The sequence below is a fragment of the Saccopteryx leptura genome, chromosome 2 (genome assembly GCF_036850995.1).
Source record: "Saccopteryx leptura isolate mSacLep1 chromosome 2, mSacLep1_pri_phased_curated, whole genome shotgun sequence".
In the NCBI taxonomy this organism is placed as follows: Eukaryota; Metazoa; Chordata; class Mammalia; order Chiroptera; family Emballonuridae; genus Saccopteryx; species Saccopteryx leptura.
In genome coordinates this window covers 21,482,745-21,498,852 of record NC_089504.1, presented here as the reverse complement: position 1 = coordinate 21,498,852, position 16,108 = coordinate 21,482,745, and the positions used below count along the sequence as shown (strand labels likewise).

Genomic DNA, 16,108 nt, shown 5'->3' with positions numbered 1-16,108 from the left:
TGCGTCCTGCTCGGACCACTTCCGGTTGGTGACGCAATTCCGCTTTTCAGGGCGCGCGGTGGATTGTCTGAAACGTAGAGCGCGGCTGTCGCTAAGGTTTCGCGGCCCCGGAGCCCAGCATGGCTTCCTCCCGAGCTTCCTCCACGGTACAGATCTCAGCTCACCCTGGCAGGGAGCGCGGAGGGGTTTCGGGGTCCTTGCAGAATGGGACCGTTAGGGTCGGGCTGAGGCAGTGGAGGGCCGAGGAGGAAGACTGCGAGATTTTGTCTTAACTGGTAATTCGTTTTCCTGATTCTTAAGCGCTTTCATGTGCTTAAGCTCGTTTGCACCTCTCGTGCAGCCGCGAATAAATACTTCTTCTGACTGGTCCAAAAACGGAGCTCTGAAAGGGAGTAGTGTCCTGGCCAAGATTTATGTCTGTATGAGACCTCTTCATTGTAGCGAGGCCTCCTAACTTCATTTGTACTGCCTCGTGTCTGAAAACGTTTGAAGTGTAGAAACCAGTATCTTTGTAACTTGTTCCCCTTTAACATCGAGTTGGTTATTTCGGTTATTCTTTATATTTCCCTTGTGATGAGCGATCACCCTGGAAGTGTCATAAAACCCAAGAAGAGAATGCACTCCCAATCGAATGAGTTAAACATGTTCCGAAGCAAACCTTTGGTAGAAAAGACACCAAGAGAAATTAAGTACTTTTTATCAACTTTTTCCTCTATGAGATACTGGAACATCCCCTTCCCACTCTACATCAGTGAGGACACATCTACAACCGAAGCTCAAGATGAGCTTTATCCTTTGAGGAAGCCTAGTAAATTGCTAAAGTTGAAGCCTTAGGTTAATCCAGGTTTCTGATTTAGCAGGCAACCAAAACTAAGGCACCTGATGACTTAGTCGCTCCTGTTGTGAAGAAACCGCACATCTACTATGGAAGTTTGGAAGAGAAAGAGAGGGAGCGTCTGGCCAAAGGAGAGTCTGGGATTTTGGGAAAAGAAGGACTTAAAGCAGGAATTGAAGCAGGAAATATTAACATAACCTCTGGTAAGATGCAAATTGTGAGTCTGTATTTATTTTAGTGCAGAAGTTTTTTGGTGTTTTTTTTGTGTGTGTGTGACAGAGAGAGGGACAGACAGACCAGAAGGGAGAGAGAAATGAAGAAATGAGAAGCATCAATTTTTTGTTGCAACACCTTAGTTGTTCATTGATTGCTTTCTCATATGTGCCTTGAAGGGGGGGGGGGGGGGCTACAGCGGAACAAGTGACCACTTGCTCAAGCCAGCGACCTTGGGCTCAAGCTGGTGAGTTGCTCAAAGCAGATGAGCCTGTGCTCAAGCTGACAACATCGGGGTTTTGAACTTGGGTCCTCCACATCCCAGTCCAACGCTCTATCCACTGCGCCACCGCCTGGTCAGGCAGACAGTTAACTTTTGCTAGGGGTACAGACAGACTCCAATTGTAAGAAATTATTTCTTTTTTCCCTGTTTGAAGATCTGATGATTATGCTGATGTTACCTGTTCTTTTTTACAGGGGAAGTGTTTGAAATTGAAGAGCACATCAGTGAGCGACAGGCTGAAGTGTTAGCGGAGTTTGAAAGAAGGAAGCGAGCCCGGCAGATCAATGTTTCCACGGACGACTCAGAGGTCAAGGCTTGCCTGAGAGCCTTGGGGGAGCCCATCACACTTTTTGGAGAAGGTCCTGCTGAAAGAAGAGAAAGGTTCCCTTTCTGAATATCTATTTCTTTTCTTCCATTGTGGGGGAAAGAGAGGAGGAAAGGAGGGGAGAATGGAGTGGGCAGGAGAGAGAGAGAAGCGTCAACTCATTGTTTCATTAAGTTTATGCGCTCATTGATTGCTTCTCATACGTGCCCTGACTGAGGATTGAACCTGTGACCTCCGTGCACTGGAATGATGCATTATCCACTGAGCAACCCAGCCAGAGCCTACTCTTTTTCTTTTTTAATCACAAGGTTCTAGTTATAAATTTCAGTTGGTATCTATAGCAAAAACTTGAATAGAATGTCTTAGATACTGTTAACAGAATATCTTAAGTTGTGTTTATATAGTTTAACCCATAATTTGAGTCTTAGGCCAATTTTTATTGCACTACTAATTTTTCTCTATAAACTTTGAAGAGGTTGTTAACATGTTCCCTATATTCCCTCCCCAATGTCAAGTTTTGAGTTGGGTAAACATTTGCAGTTGAACTTTGAAAATTTAGATAAACACATTCCTTGTCGGCAACATAAAACATAATAATAAGTGTTTTTTGGATGTTATTGAGAAGGAGCACTGTCCTCAGATAATGCTCCTCTTGTGATTTTAAAGTTACAAAGTCTCTCAGTGACAGGCTAGTCATATGCACTTATGCGGCCCTCCTTTTGTCTTTCTATTCACTGTCCTCTCTCCCCATCATCATCTTTTTTCTTGGTTTGCATAGTTTGTGTATTTAATCATTTTAAAACCTTTGATATTATCTTGTATTCTCTAAACATAAGCAGCAGTGTTGGGCCTGTTTGAATGACAAGGGAAGAAGACCACTTTTCTTCTACTCCATGCTCTAGTCATACTGAACTGTTTGTGATTCCGAGCTCCACGTATTTTTCTTACTTTCAGACCTTTACGTTTGTTGAACCCTGTGCCTTAGCAATGTTCTCACATTCTTGACCTGCTGACTTGGCTAAATGAGAACTCAGGTTAGGTCGCGCCGCCTCTGTGAAGCCTTCCCCAACCCTCCTTCCAAGCCTAGGTTAGGTACTTCTTTTATAGGTCCCCTTAGCATTCTATATTACTACTGTATTAACACTTAATACAATGTGTTATAGTTCCCTGCTGTTTGCTGTCTTTCACCCCACCCCCCAGGACTGTGCTGCTTCAAATCAAAAGCTGTTTCATAGCCATTATTGTACACTTCGTGCCTGTGGCATTGAGGGAGGGTTGGCTGTTTTCACAGACCAAGTGGTAACTGTGTTGGGGCTATAACTCCAAGTTGAATAAGGTAGTTACTTATAGTTCCACTTAGGGCAGTGGTCCCCAACCTTCTTTGGGCCACGGACCAGTTTAATGTCAGAAAATATTTTCATGGACCAGCTTTTAGGGTGGGACGGATAAATGTATCATGTGACCGAGACAAGCATCAAGAGTAAGTCTTAGACGAATGTAACAGAGGGAATCTGGTCATTTTTTAAAAATAAAACATCGTTCAGACTTAAATATAAATAAAATGGAAATAATGTAAGTTATTTATTCTTTCTCTGAGGACTGGTACTGGTCTGTGGCCCGGGGGTTGGGGACCACTGACTTAGGGTATCTTAAAGAAGACTGAACACAATCACATTGGAAGTTTAGGTATGACACCTTAGAGTTTGAATGGTAAGAATAGAGTAAGCTTGCTCCCTTCTTAAATGTACTTTGCAAAATCTCATCTCAACTCTGTTTAAATTTCAATCTTTTTTGTTACAGGTTAAGAAATATCCTCTCAGTGGTCGGGACTGACGCCTTAAAAAAGACCAAAAAGGACGATGAGAAATCTAAGAAGTCAAAAGAAGAGGTAAAATACGTCTTTACCTTTGTAACATAAGCATGAAGGAGATGAGGGAGTAGTTTCCTCAGTTTCTGTTTTCAGTGGTTTGCTGTGCTCGGATTGGGGGAGAGGAGTTGAAGGCTCACTGTTCAGGAGTAGTGTTAGCAATAAATAGTCTGTGGTTCCTGTGTCGGTGTAAGTGGAGACCAGTGAGTTTCCCATTCAGGAAAGAACCATAGCATTCCTGGTGTAACTTTTAACAAGGAACCTGAAACCATCTAATAAGACCTCGCAGAAAGAAATGCAGTAGAAAGCACATATGCCCGGTTTTATCCTGTTAATGAACTAATTCACCCTATTTTCTGGTCAGTTAAAATAGGGAATTGACAGGTATGAGTGGGGACAGGGATGCTTCAGACTTAATATTTTGCTCTTAATTTAACTTTCAGTATCAGCAAACCTGGTACCATGAAGGACCAAACAGCCTGAGGGTTGCTAGACTGTGGATAGCTAATTATTCACTGCCCAGGTAAGGAGAGCCTCTAGAACAGGGGTAGTCAACCTTTTTATACCTACCGCCCACTTTTGTATCTCTGTTAGTAGTAAAATTTTCTTTTTTTTTTTTAGTAGTAAAATTTTCTAACTGCCCACCGATTCCACAGTAATGGTGATTTATAAAGTAGGGAAGTAACTTTACTTTATAAAATTTATAAAGCAGAGTTACAGCAAGTTAAAGCATATAATAATAATAATTACTTACCAAGTACTTTATGTCGGATTTTTGCTGTTTGGCAGAATAAATCTTTTTTTTTTTTTTTTTTTTTTTGTATTTTTCCGAAGCTGGAAACGGAGAGGCAGTCAGACAGACTCCCGCATGCGCCCGACTGGGATCCACCCGGCATGCCCACCAGGGGGCGATGCTCTGTTGCGACCAGAGCCAGACTAGCACCTGAGGCAGAGGCCCCAGCGCCCAGGCCATCTTGGCTCCAATGGAGCCTTGGCTGCGGGAGGGGAAGAGAAAGACAGAGAGGAAAGAGAGGGGGAGGGGAGGAGAAGCAGATGGGCACTTCTCCTGTGTGCCCCGGCCGGGAATCAAACCCAGGCTTCCACACACCAGGCCGACCCTCTACCACTGAGCCAACCAGCCAGGGCCTCAGAATAAATCTTTATAAAACAACTTACTATAGTTAAATCTATCGTTTTGTTTATACTTTGGTTGCTCTGCTACTGCCCACCATGAAAGCTGGAACGCCCACTAGTGGGCGGTAGGGACCAGGTTGACTACCACTGCTCTGGAAGGAGAAAGAAGCATATTTTTTCTTGTTTCCTCTCAGGAACTGAGGATCTGCTTTATATCTGTTAGGAGACATTTATATCGAAGAATGTGTCAGCTAAATATAAAGTCAGTAGTTAAATGAAATTGAGTGGTGAGATACTTGTGTAGACCCCTTGTCTAAAACCCACTTGCTCATGACAGTAATAGTGTTTATGTGTCACAGGGCAGTGAAACGCTTGGAAGAGGCCCGTCTCCATAAAGAGATTCCTGAGACAACTAGGACCTCCCAGATGCAGGAGCTGCACAAATCTCTCCGGGTAAGATGCTCTTAGCAATTTTCCAGTATCTTAAAGGTTCTTAGATATTTATTAGATTTCCTCTCTTGGCCCACCTCTGGGAGACTAAAGGCAGCTCTAATTATTACTTCCTGCTTGCACTGTTGCCATTTGGGAGAAGCCATCAGTTTAGGTGGCAGGAACCTTCTATAGTTTGTATTCAGCAGAAGTCTATGGTTCTGCTCTTTGATTCTTCCTTTTAGTATGTCAGAGCTGTACTGTAAATCTCTGCACGGTTTTCTTTATATTTAACTGACACAGAAGCTAGCAATGCTAAGACTGGAAGACAGTTTGCTGGGGTTTCAGATAAGCTTTGACCCATTCATTCTTCAATATAAATGTCTCCTAACAGATAAAAAAGTATAAAAGACTCTTGGGTTGTATTAAAACTATAAAGTTGCTTTTTTATACTGGAAAAGCCAACTCTTGGATTAGCCTATTAATGATTGTTTGTTTGTTTGCTTGCTTTTAAGTCTTTGAATAATTTCTGCAGTCAAATTGGGGATGATCGACCTATCTCCTACTGTCATTTTAGTCCCAATTCCAAAATGCTGGCCACAGCTTGTTGGTAAGTTACATTTTACAGTGACTTTTTTTCCTAAATAGGGAACAGGTTCAGGGAAAAACTCGGCATGTCTTAGGTATCTATTTCTATATTCCCTTTCTCTGCTTCTCATGATCACAGCAAGCAAGAGATGCTCCTGCCCTACCTGTGCATTATACAGTAAAGTCTCTGTGAACAGTTCTGATTGTTCACAAAGGATCCCAGAGATCATGACATGTGACATCTGCCATGTTCTTGACACGAGTATTTTTGAACATGTCATAAGTATCCACACCCCAGTGTAGCTTTTCTTCTTCAGTTATGTGCCTTAAGCAAGATACTTAATCTCTGTAGATTCAGCTTATTTGTCTGTAAAGTAGAGTGAGATGATGTTTATAAGACATTTTACCTTGCTAGTGCCTGCTGTGTGTAAGGACTAAGTAGATATGAATCATTATTTTTATCTTTATTTTATTTTCTATTTACCACCATATTTGCAGAAGACTCTAAGGCAGGGGTCTCAAACTCAACTCAGCATGTGAGCCGCAGAGCAAGATCACAGCCGTTCGGCGGGCCGCACTAGGTCTACAAAAGGCAACTGTTACGCAACACTTTTCTCACTGCAGTTGAAAACAGTCTGTGGGCTGCACAAAATTGTTCGGCGGGCCGCATGAGGCCCGCGGGCCGCGAGTTTGAGACCCCTGCTCTAAGGATATGATAACTGTTGTTTTGTTCTATTTAGTTTTGGGGGGACATTTCTCACTAGGTAGTAAGAGGGGAAACTTCCTTACATTAGATGTACAGGAACTCCATTGAGCAGGCAGAAGTCGAGACAGTGATTCAACAGAAAGCCAAGGACCGACACCAATATTTCCACCTCACCAAGCCTCAGTTACCATCATTATAAAGCAGAAGTTATCATTTCTAATTTATGTACCTCACAAGTCTGCTAATAAGGATCATTTGAGATGATAGATATAAAAATAAATGGTTGGAAATTTTCTGAAATAAGCCTTTTTTTAAATGTTAAACTAGAAGCAGGGCAGTGACCATGGTAGTCGGGATCTGCTGAGGCATCGGTAACAACTCATCTGCTGAATCGATACAAAAATAGGAAAAATAATTTTAATAGAAAAAGGAAGTCTAAAATATGTTAAGTACTTTGTAAGCAGCAAAATGCTATTCATCCTATTCCTATTTAAGGGAATAGTATCATTATTAATGTTATTATTATTGGATAGTTTAACTTGTCCTACCTTTCTTCACAAACTGATCCAGAAGTTCAGGAGAATAGCAGCGTGTGTGTGATGATAGTCGAATAGAAGCCTCTGGTTGCATGAGACCTAGATTGAACTTTCTTCTATAACAAATCAAATGCTAAGCCTTTTCTTTTTATTTTTCTTCCTGCCACTTTAAAGATTATGGGGGGTGAGAAGAGATTGTCCTTTGGTGATGTTACCAAGGTACCTTTTCCTTCCCAGACCAACCCTGGCTGAGATGCTTTCCTTTGTATTTGATAGGAGTGGGCTTTGCAAGCTCTGGTCTGTTCCTGATTGCAACCTCCTTCACACTCTTCGAGGTGAGTTAGAATCTTTGTAGAATCTAACTCTAGAAATCTGTCATTCGTAGTGTGAACTCTATTGACCAGTAAAACTCTGAAACTCTGCATTACACTCAGACCCAGTATATTCAAGATTCTTGACTTGTTTTGACTGGGTTTGGTTTCTCTGACCACAAGGCGGGAAGATAATGACTTCATGCACATACTTTTCTCTCATGTCCAGCCTCATTCTGGCGTTTTACAACCTCTAAACTAAAAAATATATATATATATTTTTAATGTGATTTAAATATTACTTTAAATAAAAATAGTTTATTTTTTCAAGAGTTGAATAGTTGAGTCTGTCCTATAGTGGTTAAAGCATCAACATGGAATGCTGAGGTCGCTGGTTGGAAACCCTGGGCTTGCCTGGTCAGGGCACATATGGGAGTTGATGCTTCCTGCCTTCTCCCCTCAAATGAATAAATAAATAAAATCTTAAAAAATATTTTTAAAAAAAGAGTTAGTTATTTTAATACTCTCTGTATATATCATGTGTTCCCTAATACAGTATGCGCCTGAATTAGTCACGATAGTCTGCACATACACATAAGTTACAGGGGGGCAGAACCTTGAACTTTCATCTCTTACACTCCTTCAGGCCATAACACAAACGTAGGAGCAATTGTATTCCATCCGAAATCCACTGTCTCCTTGGACCAAAAAGATGTCAACCTGGCCTCTTGTGCTGCGGATGGTTCTGTGAAACTTTGGAGCCTTGACAGGTGAATATCACTGTTCTCTCCATACTGTGCTCACTAAAATGAATAGTTGATTGGCTGGCCTTTGGGACCTGAAAATCTGACATAGAACCCCAGGGATACTCTTAAGAGTCAAGGAAATGTGTTATGAAAATAGAATAAAGGATTTTTCTTACACCTTTCTCACCAAAGGAGTTGTCTCTGACTTTTTCTTATTTGTTAACTTGAGACCTTTATTTTTGCCTCTAATGTCATGGTCCCTTTTTCCTGGCTCCAGTTATTCTGGAAAGATCCATTTTACCTCCTGTGCAATAGATTGACGTTGGAGAAATGCACTGTTTGGTAGACTGATGCAAGGTCATCTTCTGGCGGCAGGTTGGCTCTTAGCGCACCACTGCAGGGGAGGTGTTGCTGGGGAAGTGATGTCTCCTCCCCGTGGCTTCCTCCTTGACCGAGACCATATTTTCCAATTACAGCAGTTTTTTTAATATTGTTTATGAATATTGTTTTTTAAGAAAATTTTGGAAGCACTTTGTTGACTTCTGAATTCAACTGTTTAGTTCTCTTTCTTTGGGGAAGCACAAGAGGCTTTTATTCCAGGCTTTTGTAAAGAGCTAATTAGTGTCTCCACCCTTGACCAGACGTGATCTTACCTGCAAGCACAGCATGTTTTAATTGGCTTTGGTAATAGTAGTATTTGTTCCACTGGGGCTTTGATTGGTTCTGTCTGCACACTGACAAAGTTCCCTTTTTAATTGCCCTCTTTAGGGTTCTTGTTTATTTTCCTGGCTGGTGTTTCAGATCTATCTGTGCTTACTGGGTAGTAGAATTTAAAGGCTACCAAAAGGAAACTAAGCCTCTATTTAGGAGTTTCTTTTTCCATGTGGATCCTTGAACAAGCTGAGGGTTAAGATTTAGCTATAATCCACTTGCACCAAAACTGCTTGGGTTTTTTTCCTTGAATTTTTTTGTTTGTTTTGTAGCCTGACATTTCTATCAAAGTATGTTTTCTTTCTAGACTCTCAGTACTACGTTGGTGCAGAGAGAGATTTTTGCTTATCTTTTATTTTCTTAAATTCTAAGTGGTATAGTCTTAAGTGTTTATTAACATAGTGAATTGAAGTAGAAAGAGTGTTTCTTTTTTTTTCTTCTTTTTTTTAATTTTTTTTTTTTTCTGAAGCTGGAAACGGGGAGAGACAGACAGACTCCCGCATGCGCCCAACTGGGATCCACCCGGCACACCCACCAGGGGGGACACTCTGCCCACCAGGGGGCGATGCTCTGCCACGACCAGAGCCACTCTAGTGCCTGGGGCAGAGGCCAAAGAGCCATCCCCAGCGCCCGGGCCATCTTTGCTCCAATGGAGCCTTGGCTGCGGGAGGGGAAGAGAGAGACAGAGAGGAAGGAGGGGGGGGGTGGAGAAGTAAATGGGCGCTTCTCCTGTGTGCCCTGGCCGGGAATCGAACCCGGGTCCCCCGCATGCCAGGCCGACGCTCTACCGCTGAGCCAACCGGCCAGGGCTGAAAGAGTGTTTCTTGAAGTGCTATGGCCAGTTTTGCCCTGTGGGTACATGAAATAGTCTCAAATCTTTTAAAACCTTGGCAAGTGACTTAAATTATTGTTAGCCCTAAAGTTTTAGCAAATTACAAGTTTATTTACAATTTGGCTCCTTGAGCTGTACACAATTGGTGCATCTGTGTACAACAGTTAATAGAGTCAATGAATATTTATTTACAGGAGTATAAAACAGTATACTTAAATATATTTGATTCCTTTTCAGTGACGAACCAGTGGCAGATATCGAGGGCCATACAGTGCGTGTGGCCCGCGTAATGTGGCACCCGTCCGGACGTTTCTTGGGGACCACCTGGTAAGCCTTCCTGTTCACACTGCATAGGCTTCTAACATCTGGTTAAGCCTTCATGGTTAACTGCCAGGTAAGTTTTTAGAAGAGAGATCTTCAAGAAGGATTTTCTTGGACAGCAGTGAATCAATCTGAATAGAGTATATTATATGGTTAGGGTTAAGTGCATTTGCTCTTAAATTGCAGTTAATCTGAAAGTTGCTAGTTGTCCAGAAACTAGAAGTTTTACTCTTTGTTCTCTTTCTTGACCAATACTAGAAGTATATGTGTTTTTGTTTGTGTATTTGTTGTTGGGGAGGGTTGTTTTGTTTTCTGGGGGGCAGTTGATACACATTGTGTTATCTCTCTACAAATCAGTCTTCCTTTATGGTTTTGTGAGTTTAATGAGGCCGGAATTTGTTAAAGAACTATTAAACTGAGATAAGTTTACATGCACTGGAATGGATTTAAGTGCACAGTGTAATCAGTGTTGACAGCTGCATATGCTCACTTGACCCACCTCCCTGGCAGGTACCTTTCCACCACCCCACAGCGTCCCCTCGTGCCCTCTCCCAGTCACCTCTCCATTCCGGAGCGGCCACTGCTCTGACCTCTGTTGCCACAAGTTGTCTGTTCCTAGTGTGTGCGCTCATTTGTGTCTGGCTTCTTTCAGCAAATGTTTAGAGGATTCATTCATGTTTGCATTAATCAACAGTTTCTTTTTATTGCTGAGGAGTAATCAGTTGCATCACTTGCCACAGTTCGTTTTCCTGGTGATACACAGTTGGGCTGGTGTCAGGTTTTGGCTAGTCGGAAGAAAGCTGCCATAAATACTCTTGGATAAGACTTTTAGTGGACACATTTTTCTTTCCTTTCTCTTAAATAAATACTTAGGAATGTAAATGTCATAGGGTAGATGTATATTTAACTTTTCAAAATTTTCAAGGCCCTGGCTGGTTGGCTCAGCGGTAGAGCTTAGACCTGGCGTGTGGAAGTCCTGGTTTAGTTCCCAGTCAGAGCACACAGGAGAGGTGACCATCTGCTTCTCTCCCCCTCCCTCTTCCGCAGCTATGGCTCCATTGGTTTGAGCCCATCAGCCCCAGGTGCTGAGTATGACTCCATGGAGCCTCCACCTCAAGCGTTAAAAATAGCTCGGTTGCCAGCATGGCCCCAGATGGGCAGAGCATTGGCCCCAGACGGGGTTTGCAGGGTGGATCCCAGTCATGGAGCATGCAGGAGTCTGTCTCTCTAGCTCCCCTCCTCTCTCTGTCTCCCCTCCTCTCTCTCTCTCTCTCTCTCTCTCACACACACACACACACACACACACACCCTTTTCAAGTGGTTGTGCCATTTTATGTTCCCAGAATTCTGATTGCTGCACCTCCTTGCCAGCATTTGCTTTTGTCCGTCCTGTCATTCTGCCCAATCTAGCAAATGTATGGTGAAACCTCATGGGTTTCATTTTTGTTACCTTAATGACTGTCGTTGTTGAGTACTTTGTCATGTGTTTATTGACCATTTATATATTCTCTTTAGTGTAGTCTCCAGGTGCTTGACTCATTTTTAAATTTTTTTTTTTCCTGTTTTTATGTTCATCCTTATAGACCAGTGCTAGTCAACCTGGTCCCTACCGCCCACAGCTTTCATGGTGGGCAGTAGCGGAGCAACCAAAGTATAAATAAAAAGATAGATTTAACTATAGTAAGTTTTATAAAGATTTATTCTGCTAAACTTAGCGAAAATTTGACATAAATTACTTGCTAAGTAATTATTATTATATGCTTTAACTTGCTGTAACTCTCCTTTATAAATTTTATAAAGTAAATTTACTTCCCTATTTTATAAATCATTATTACTGTAGAACCGGTGGGCGGTTAGAAAATTTTACTACTAACAGAGATACAAAAGTGGGTGGTAGGTATAAAAAGGTTGACTACCCCTGACATAGACAGTTGTACCACCATTAATTGGAGAGACTTTCCTTTTCTGTTGAAATCACTTGGCACCCTCATTGAAAATCATTTGACAATATAAGCATGGGTCCCTTTCTATTCTACTCCATTGATTTGTCTCTGATTGATTTTTGTATCCCCAACATCCAGTTTAGGGCCCAGTAAATATATCAGTGTTCAGTGAATGAAAGAACATAACAATGCAATTGAGAAAGAAAAAAGGCAACAGAATTTTTGCTGGGCTATTCTTATGGATTTCTGTTCTTAAAATAGCCACTGAAATAGGTTTACAGGAAGTCATGGTTTCCCAGTTAGCAACCAACACGGATATGCTTAGTTATCGAGACAGTGTTTATGCCAGAAAATAATTTCTTATGAACATGATTATATGAATAGCTTCAGAAGCATAACTGAAGTTATAACTAATAGTACCTTGCACATTGTAGAAACTGAATAAATTATCTACTGGTTAATTGTAAGTTTGTTTTTTTAGTTATGACCGCTCATGGCGCTTATGGGACTTAGAAGCTCAAGAGGAGATCCTGCATCAGGAAGGCCACAGCATGGGTGTATATGACATTGCCTTCCATCAAGATGGCTCTTTGGCTGGCACTGGGTAAGACTTGCTCCACACAGCTCAGTAATCTAACTCTTATGGATGGCTGCTTCCATAGAGAACTTCATTCAGAATGTTTATTTGTAAATTCTTTTTTCAGGGGACTGGACGCATTTGGTCGAGTTTGGGACCTGCGCACAGGACGTTGTATAATGTTCCTAGAAGGGCACCTGAAGGAAATCTATGGAATAAATTTCTCCCCTAATGGGTAAAATAAGCTGATTAAATGAGAGGTGGAGAGGGTTCTTGGTCAGGAAGTACCCTTTGTTTCTCATTTTGATTCTACATCTGACCCACAGCTACCACATTGCAACTGGCAGTGGGGACAACACCTGCAAAGTGTGGGACCTTCGACAGCGGCGTTGCATCTACACCATCCCTGCCCATCATAACTTAGTGACTGGTGTCAAGTTCGAGCGTAAGCATAAGAAGGAGTGCGCTTTCTCACGCAGTGCAGGTCCCACGTTCGTGGAACCTGGAGGTGGAACAGGAGAGAACTGGGATTAGAGTTCCCTTCCCTCTGCCCTACACTCAGACAGACTGGCACAGCGTGCTGCTTGTTGCTAGGAAGGAAAGACTTCATGAATGCTTTTCTGCATTCTTTTCTCCATGAAAATCCTAAGCCCTGAATCCGTCATAATATTCTGAACGGTTGTTGAAAGAACCAGAAGACCTTAATAATGTTATTTGTTTCCCTAAGTCTGCCTTGTAGTTGTCCCTTTCTCCTGGAGGCCTAGTAGGAATATAGATCAGACCGTGTTGTGGGTTTTCCTGAAAACCTTCTTTTTTGAAATAGTATGTTCTAGAAGATTTTTGCGCTGTTATGTTCTCAAGTTCTTCTTGAATACTTGAATTCCTCACGCAACTTCCCTTTTATCTCTTATAGCTATCCATGGGAATTTCTTGCTCACTGGTGCCTATGATAACACAGCCAAGATCTGGACCCACCCGGGCTGGTCCCCACTGAAGACTCTGGCTGGCCATGAAGGCAAAGTGATGGGCCTAGACATTTCTTCAGATGGGCAGCTTATAGCTACTTGCTCGTATGACAGGACCTTCAAGCTCTGGATGGCTGAATAGGCAGAACCACAGTAAAAGGACTCAAACCTCCAGCTCTCCCTTAAGAGCCATTTTCAAAAAGGATTAATGGGCATGTTTTGTTCTATCATGTTTGTTGCCAATTACCATGTTTACACTCTCAGTAGATTGGATTTTCATGTCAGCCCCCACTCCAGGCAGGCAGCCCAGTTCTTGGGTGTTGGTGAAACCCTTTTGTGGCTGAATTTTTATTTCATCTTCAAGCCCTGCCAGTAACTAAGTAGACAATTGTTTTTATTGATTTTTGTTTAAATACCCTGTTGCCTTCCTCACAGCACTCAGGATTTTGGCAGGCTCCATTTTTAATTCTTGAAACTTGGTTTTCCATTCCGTGGTACCCGCTTCAGGACTACACGTGGCCCAGAGGGTAGGCAGCTGCACAGCAGTCCGGAAGCCCTTGAGTAAAGAGGCACGCCTCACCACGCACCAGTTAAGATGCCCACAGAGCAGGAGCTTTGCCCTTGCCCTACCGTGAGAATGGCAGATGAAGAGGAAGGCCCACAGCCATGCTCGGGCTTATGCGGTGAAGAAGATTTTGCCTCTTCCTGTTGGGGTCACTTGGAATGCTACCTGCATCAGGGAGCATCAGGAAGCTCAACTGAACATTTGCCTTGTTGGAAAATGTCTTCCAATTCTGTTTGAAGTTTGACATCCTTCGTGTTAACCCCAAAACTAGGTCATTGTGTCAAGATTCAATGAAATTTTTGGAAAGCTAACATGATGTCTCTATTATGCAACCTCCTTTCTATTGGTTTTTTAAAAGATATGCCCTCAGCCTGACCAGGTGGTGGCGCAGTGGATAGAGCACCGGACTGGGATGCGGAAGATCCAGGTTCAAGACGCCGAGGTCGCCAGCTTAAGCACGGGCTCATCTGGTTTGAGCAAAAAAAAAAGCTCACCAGCTTGAGCCCAAGGTTGCTGGCTCAAGCAAGGGGTTACTCGGTCTGCTGAAGGCCCGCGGTCAAGGCACATATGAGAAAGCAATCAATGAACAACTAAGGTGTTGCAACGCGCAATGGAAAACCTATGATTGATGCTTCTCGTCTCTCTCCATTCCTCTCTGTCCCTGTCTATCCCTCTCACTGACTCTCTATCTCTGTAAAAAAAAAAAAAAAAGGATATGCCCTTCATGTTGAGATAATTCTGGGGGAAAAAATCCCTGGTGGGTATTCCTAAACATAAATTTCTTTTGTTGTTTATTATATACTTGCTACAGAGTAAATCTTATTGGGAAAACTATCCTTCAAAGAATTGTTTTGCATAGTTAAATCTTTTCTGAATTCCAGCCTTTGGCCCATTAAGGTCCTTGTCTTTGGTTTGAATGTAACACAGCTCAGATATGATCACTCCAGTTTCTGTCTCCTTGTAAGCACTCTGTTAATAATTTTAAAATAGAGGGCTCTTGCATGTGGGCCAGACTACCAGTGCACTATTTCTGGACTCTAATTCTTATTCATTGGCTATCCAGCAGTTACCTTCAGCCTTTTCTACCCCAAGTATACAACCACTGAACTCTGAAAGTGCACAGTAAATTCATACAAAAAAACACAGGAATTTGGAAGAAGAAAAGATTGTATATGGAGAATTCAAGGAAGGTTTACGTCAGGGTAGTCAACCTTTTTATACCTACCACCCACTTTTGTACCTCTGTTAGTAGTAAACTTTTCTAACTGCCCACCAGTTCCACAGTATTGGTGATTTATAAAGTAGAGAAGGAACTTTATAAAATTTATAAAGCAGAGTTAACAGCAAGTTAAAGCATATAGTAATAATTACTTACCAAGTACTTTATATCAGATATTCGCTAAGTTTGGCAGAATAAATCTTTATAAACAACTTACTATAGGCCCTGGCCGGTTGGCTCAACGGTAGAGTGTCGGCCTGGCTTGTGGGGGACCCGGGTTCGATTCCCGGCCAGGGCACATAGGAGAAGCGCCCATTTGCTTCTCTACCCCGCCCCTCCTTCCTCTCTGTCTCTCTCTTCCCCTCCCACAGCCAAGGCTCCATTGGAGCAAAGATGGCCCGGGCGCTGGGGATGGCTCCTTGGCCTCTGCCCCAGGCACTAGAGTGGTCCTGGTGGACAGAGCGTCGCCCCTGGTGGGCGTGCCGGGTGGATCCCGGTCGGGCGCATGCGGGAGTCTGTCTGACTGTCTCTCCCCGTTTCCAGCTTCAGAAAAATACAAAAAAAAAACAACTTACTATAGTTAAATCTATCTTTTTATTTATACTTTGGTTGCTCTGCTACCGCCCACCATGAAAGCTGTAACGTCCATTAGTGGGCAGTAGGGACCAGGTTGACTACCACTGGTTTACATGATGGCTTCTTGAAGTGTTAAGTACATGTTTTACTTGCTATTCCAGAGGGGCTGAGAGTGGCCTAACTATGCTTCAGGCTGTGATTATGTGATAGGTAGCTTAAGTATTTTGTTTAATCTGATTTCAGTTATAACCAAATCTTGCATATCCTGTGCACCTGTTAAGCTTCTAAATTCTCAGCTCTGCTCTCAGCTGGGAACTTCACTGCTGTTTAAATATTAAGGGTCACTATCTCCTTTATATTGTCTGTAAAAGAAATTACTTTCATTATTTACCTTTGTAGAATGTGTAAACTCAGAGTGAACATTAG

General features: G+C 42.4%; 1 protein-coding gene across 2 annotated transcripts; it reads left to right on the top strand.

Annotated features, from left to right (window-relative positions):
* Nucleotides 1-13: 13 nt before the first annotated feature.
* PRPF4 (pre-mRNA splicing tri-snRNP complex factor PRPF4) lies at nt 14-15,397 on the top strand. 2 transcript variants are annotated; one of them, XM_066367395.1, is made up of 14 exons: nt 14-146; nt 861-1,038; nt 1,526-1,712; nt 3,457-3,544; nt 3,967-4,046; nt 5,017-5,110; nt 5,602-5,696; nt 7,193-7,251; nt 7,874-7,997; nt 9,754-9,843; nt 12,262-12,384; nt 12,485-12,592; nt 12,684-12,802; nt 13,271-15,396. In XM_066367395.1, the coding sequence occupies exons 1-14, from the start codon at nt 120-122 to the stop codon at nt 13,462-13,464; spliced, it is 1,566 nt and encodes a 521-aa protein (XP_066223492.1). In that variant the 5' UTR covers nt 14-119; the 3' UTR covers nt 13,465-15,396. The 2 variants fall into 2 exon arrangements, with proteins under 2 accessions (XP_066223492.1, XP_066223491.1); XM_066367394.1 differs by having other exon boundaries at nt 33-146; nt 858-1,038; nt 13,271-15,397.
* Nucleotides 15,398-16,108: the final 711 nt, after the last annotated feature.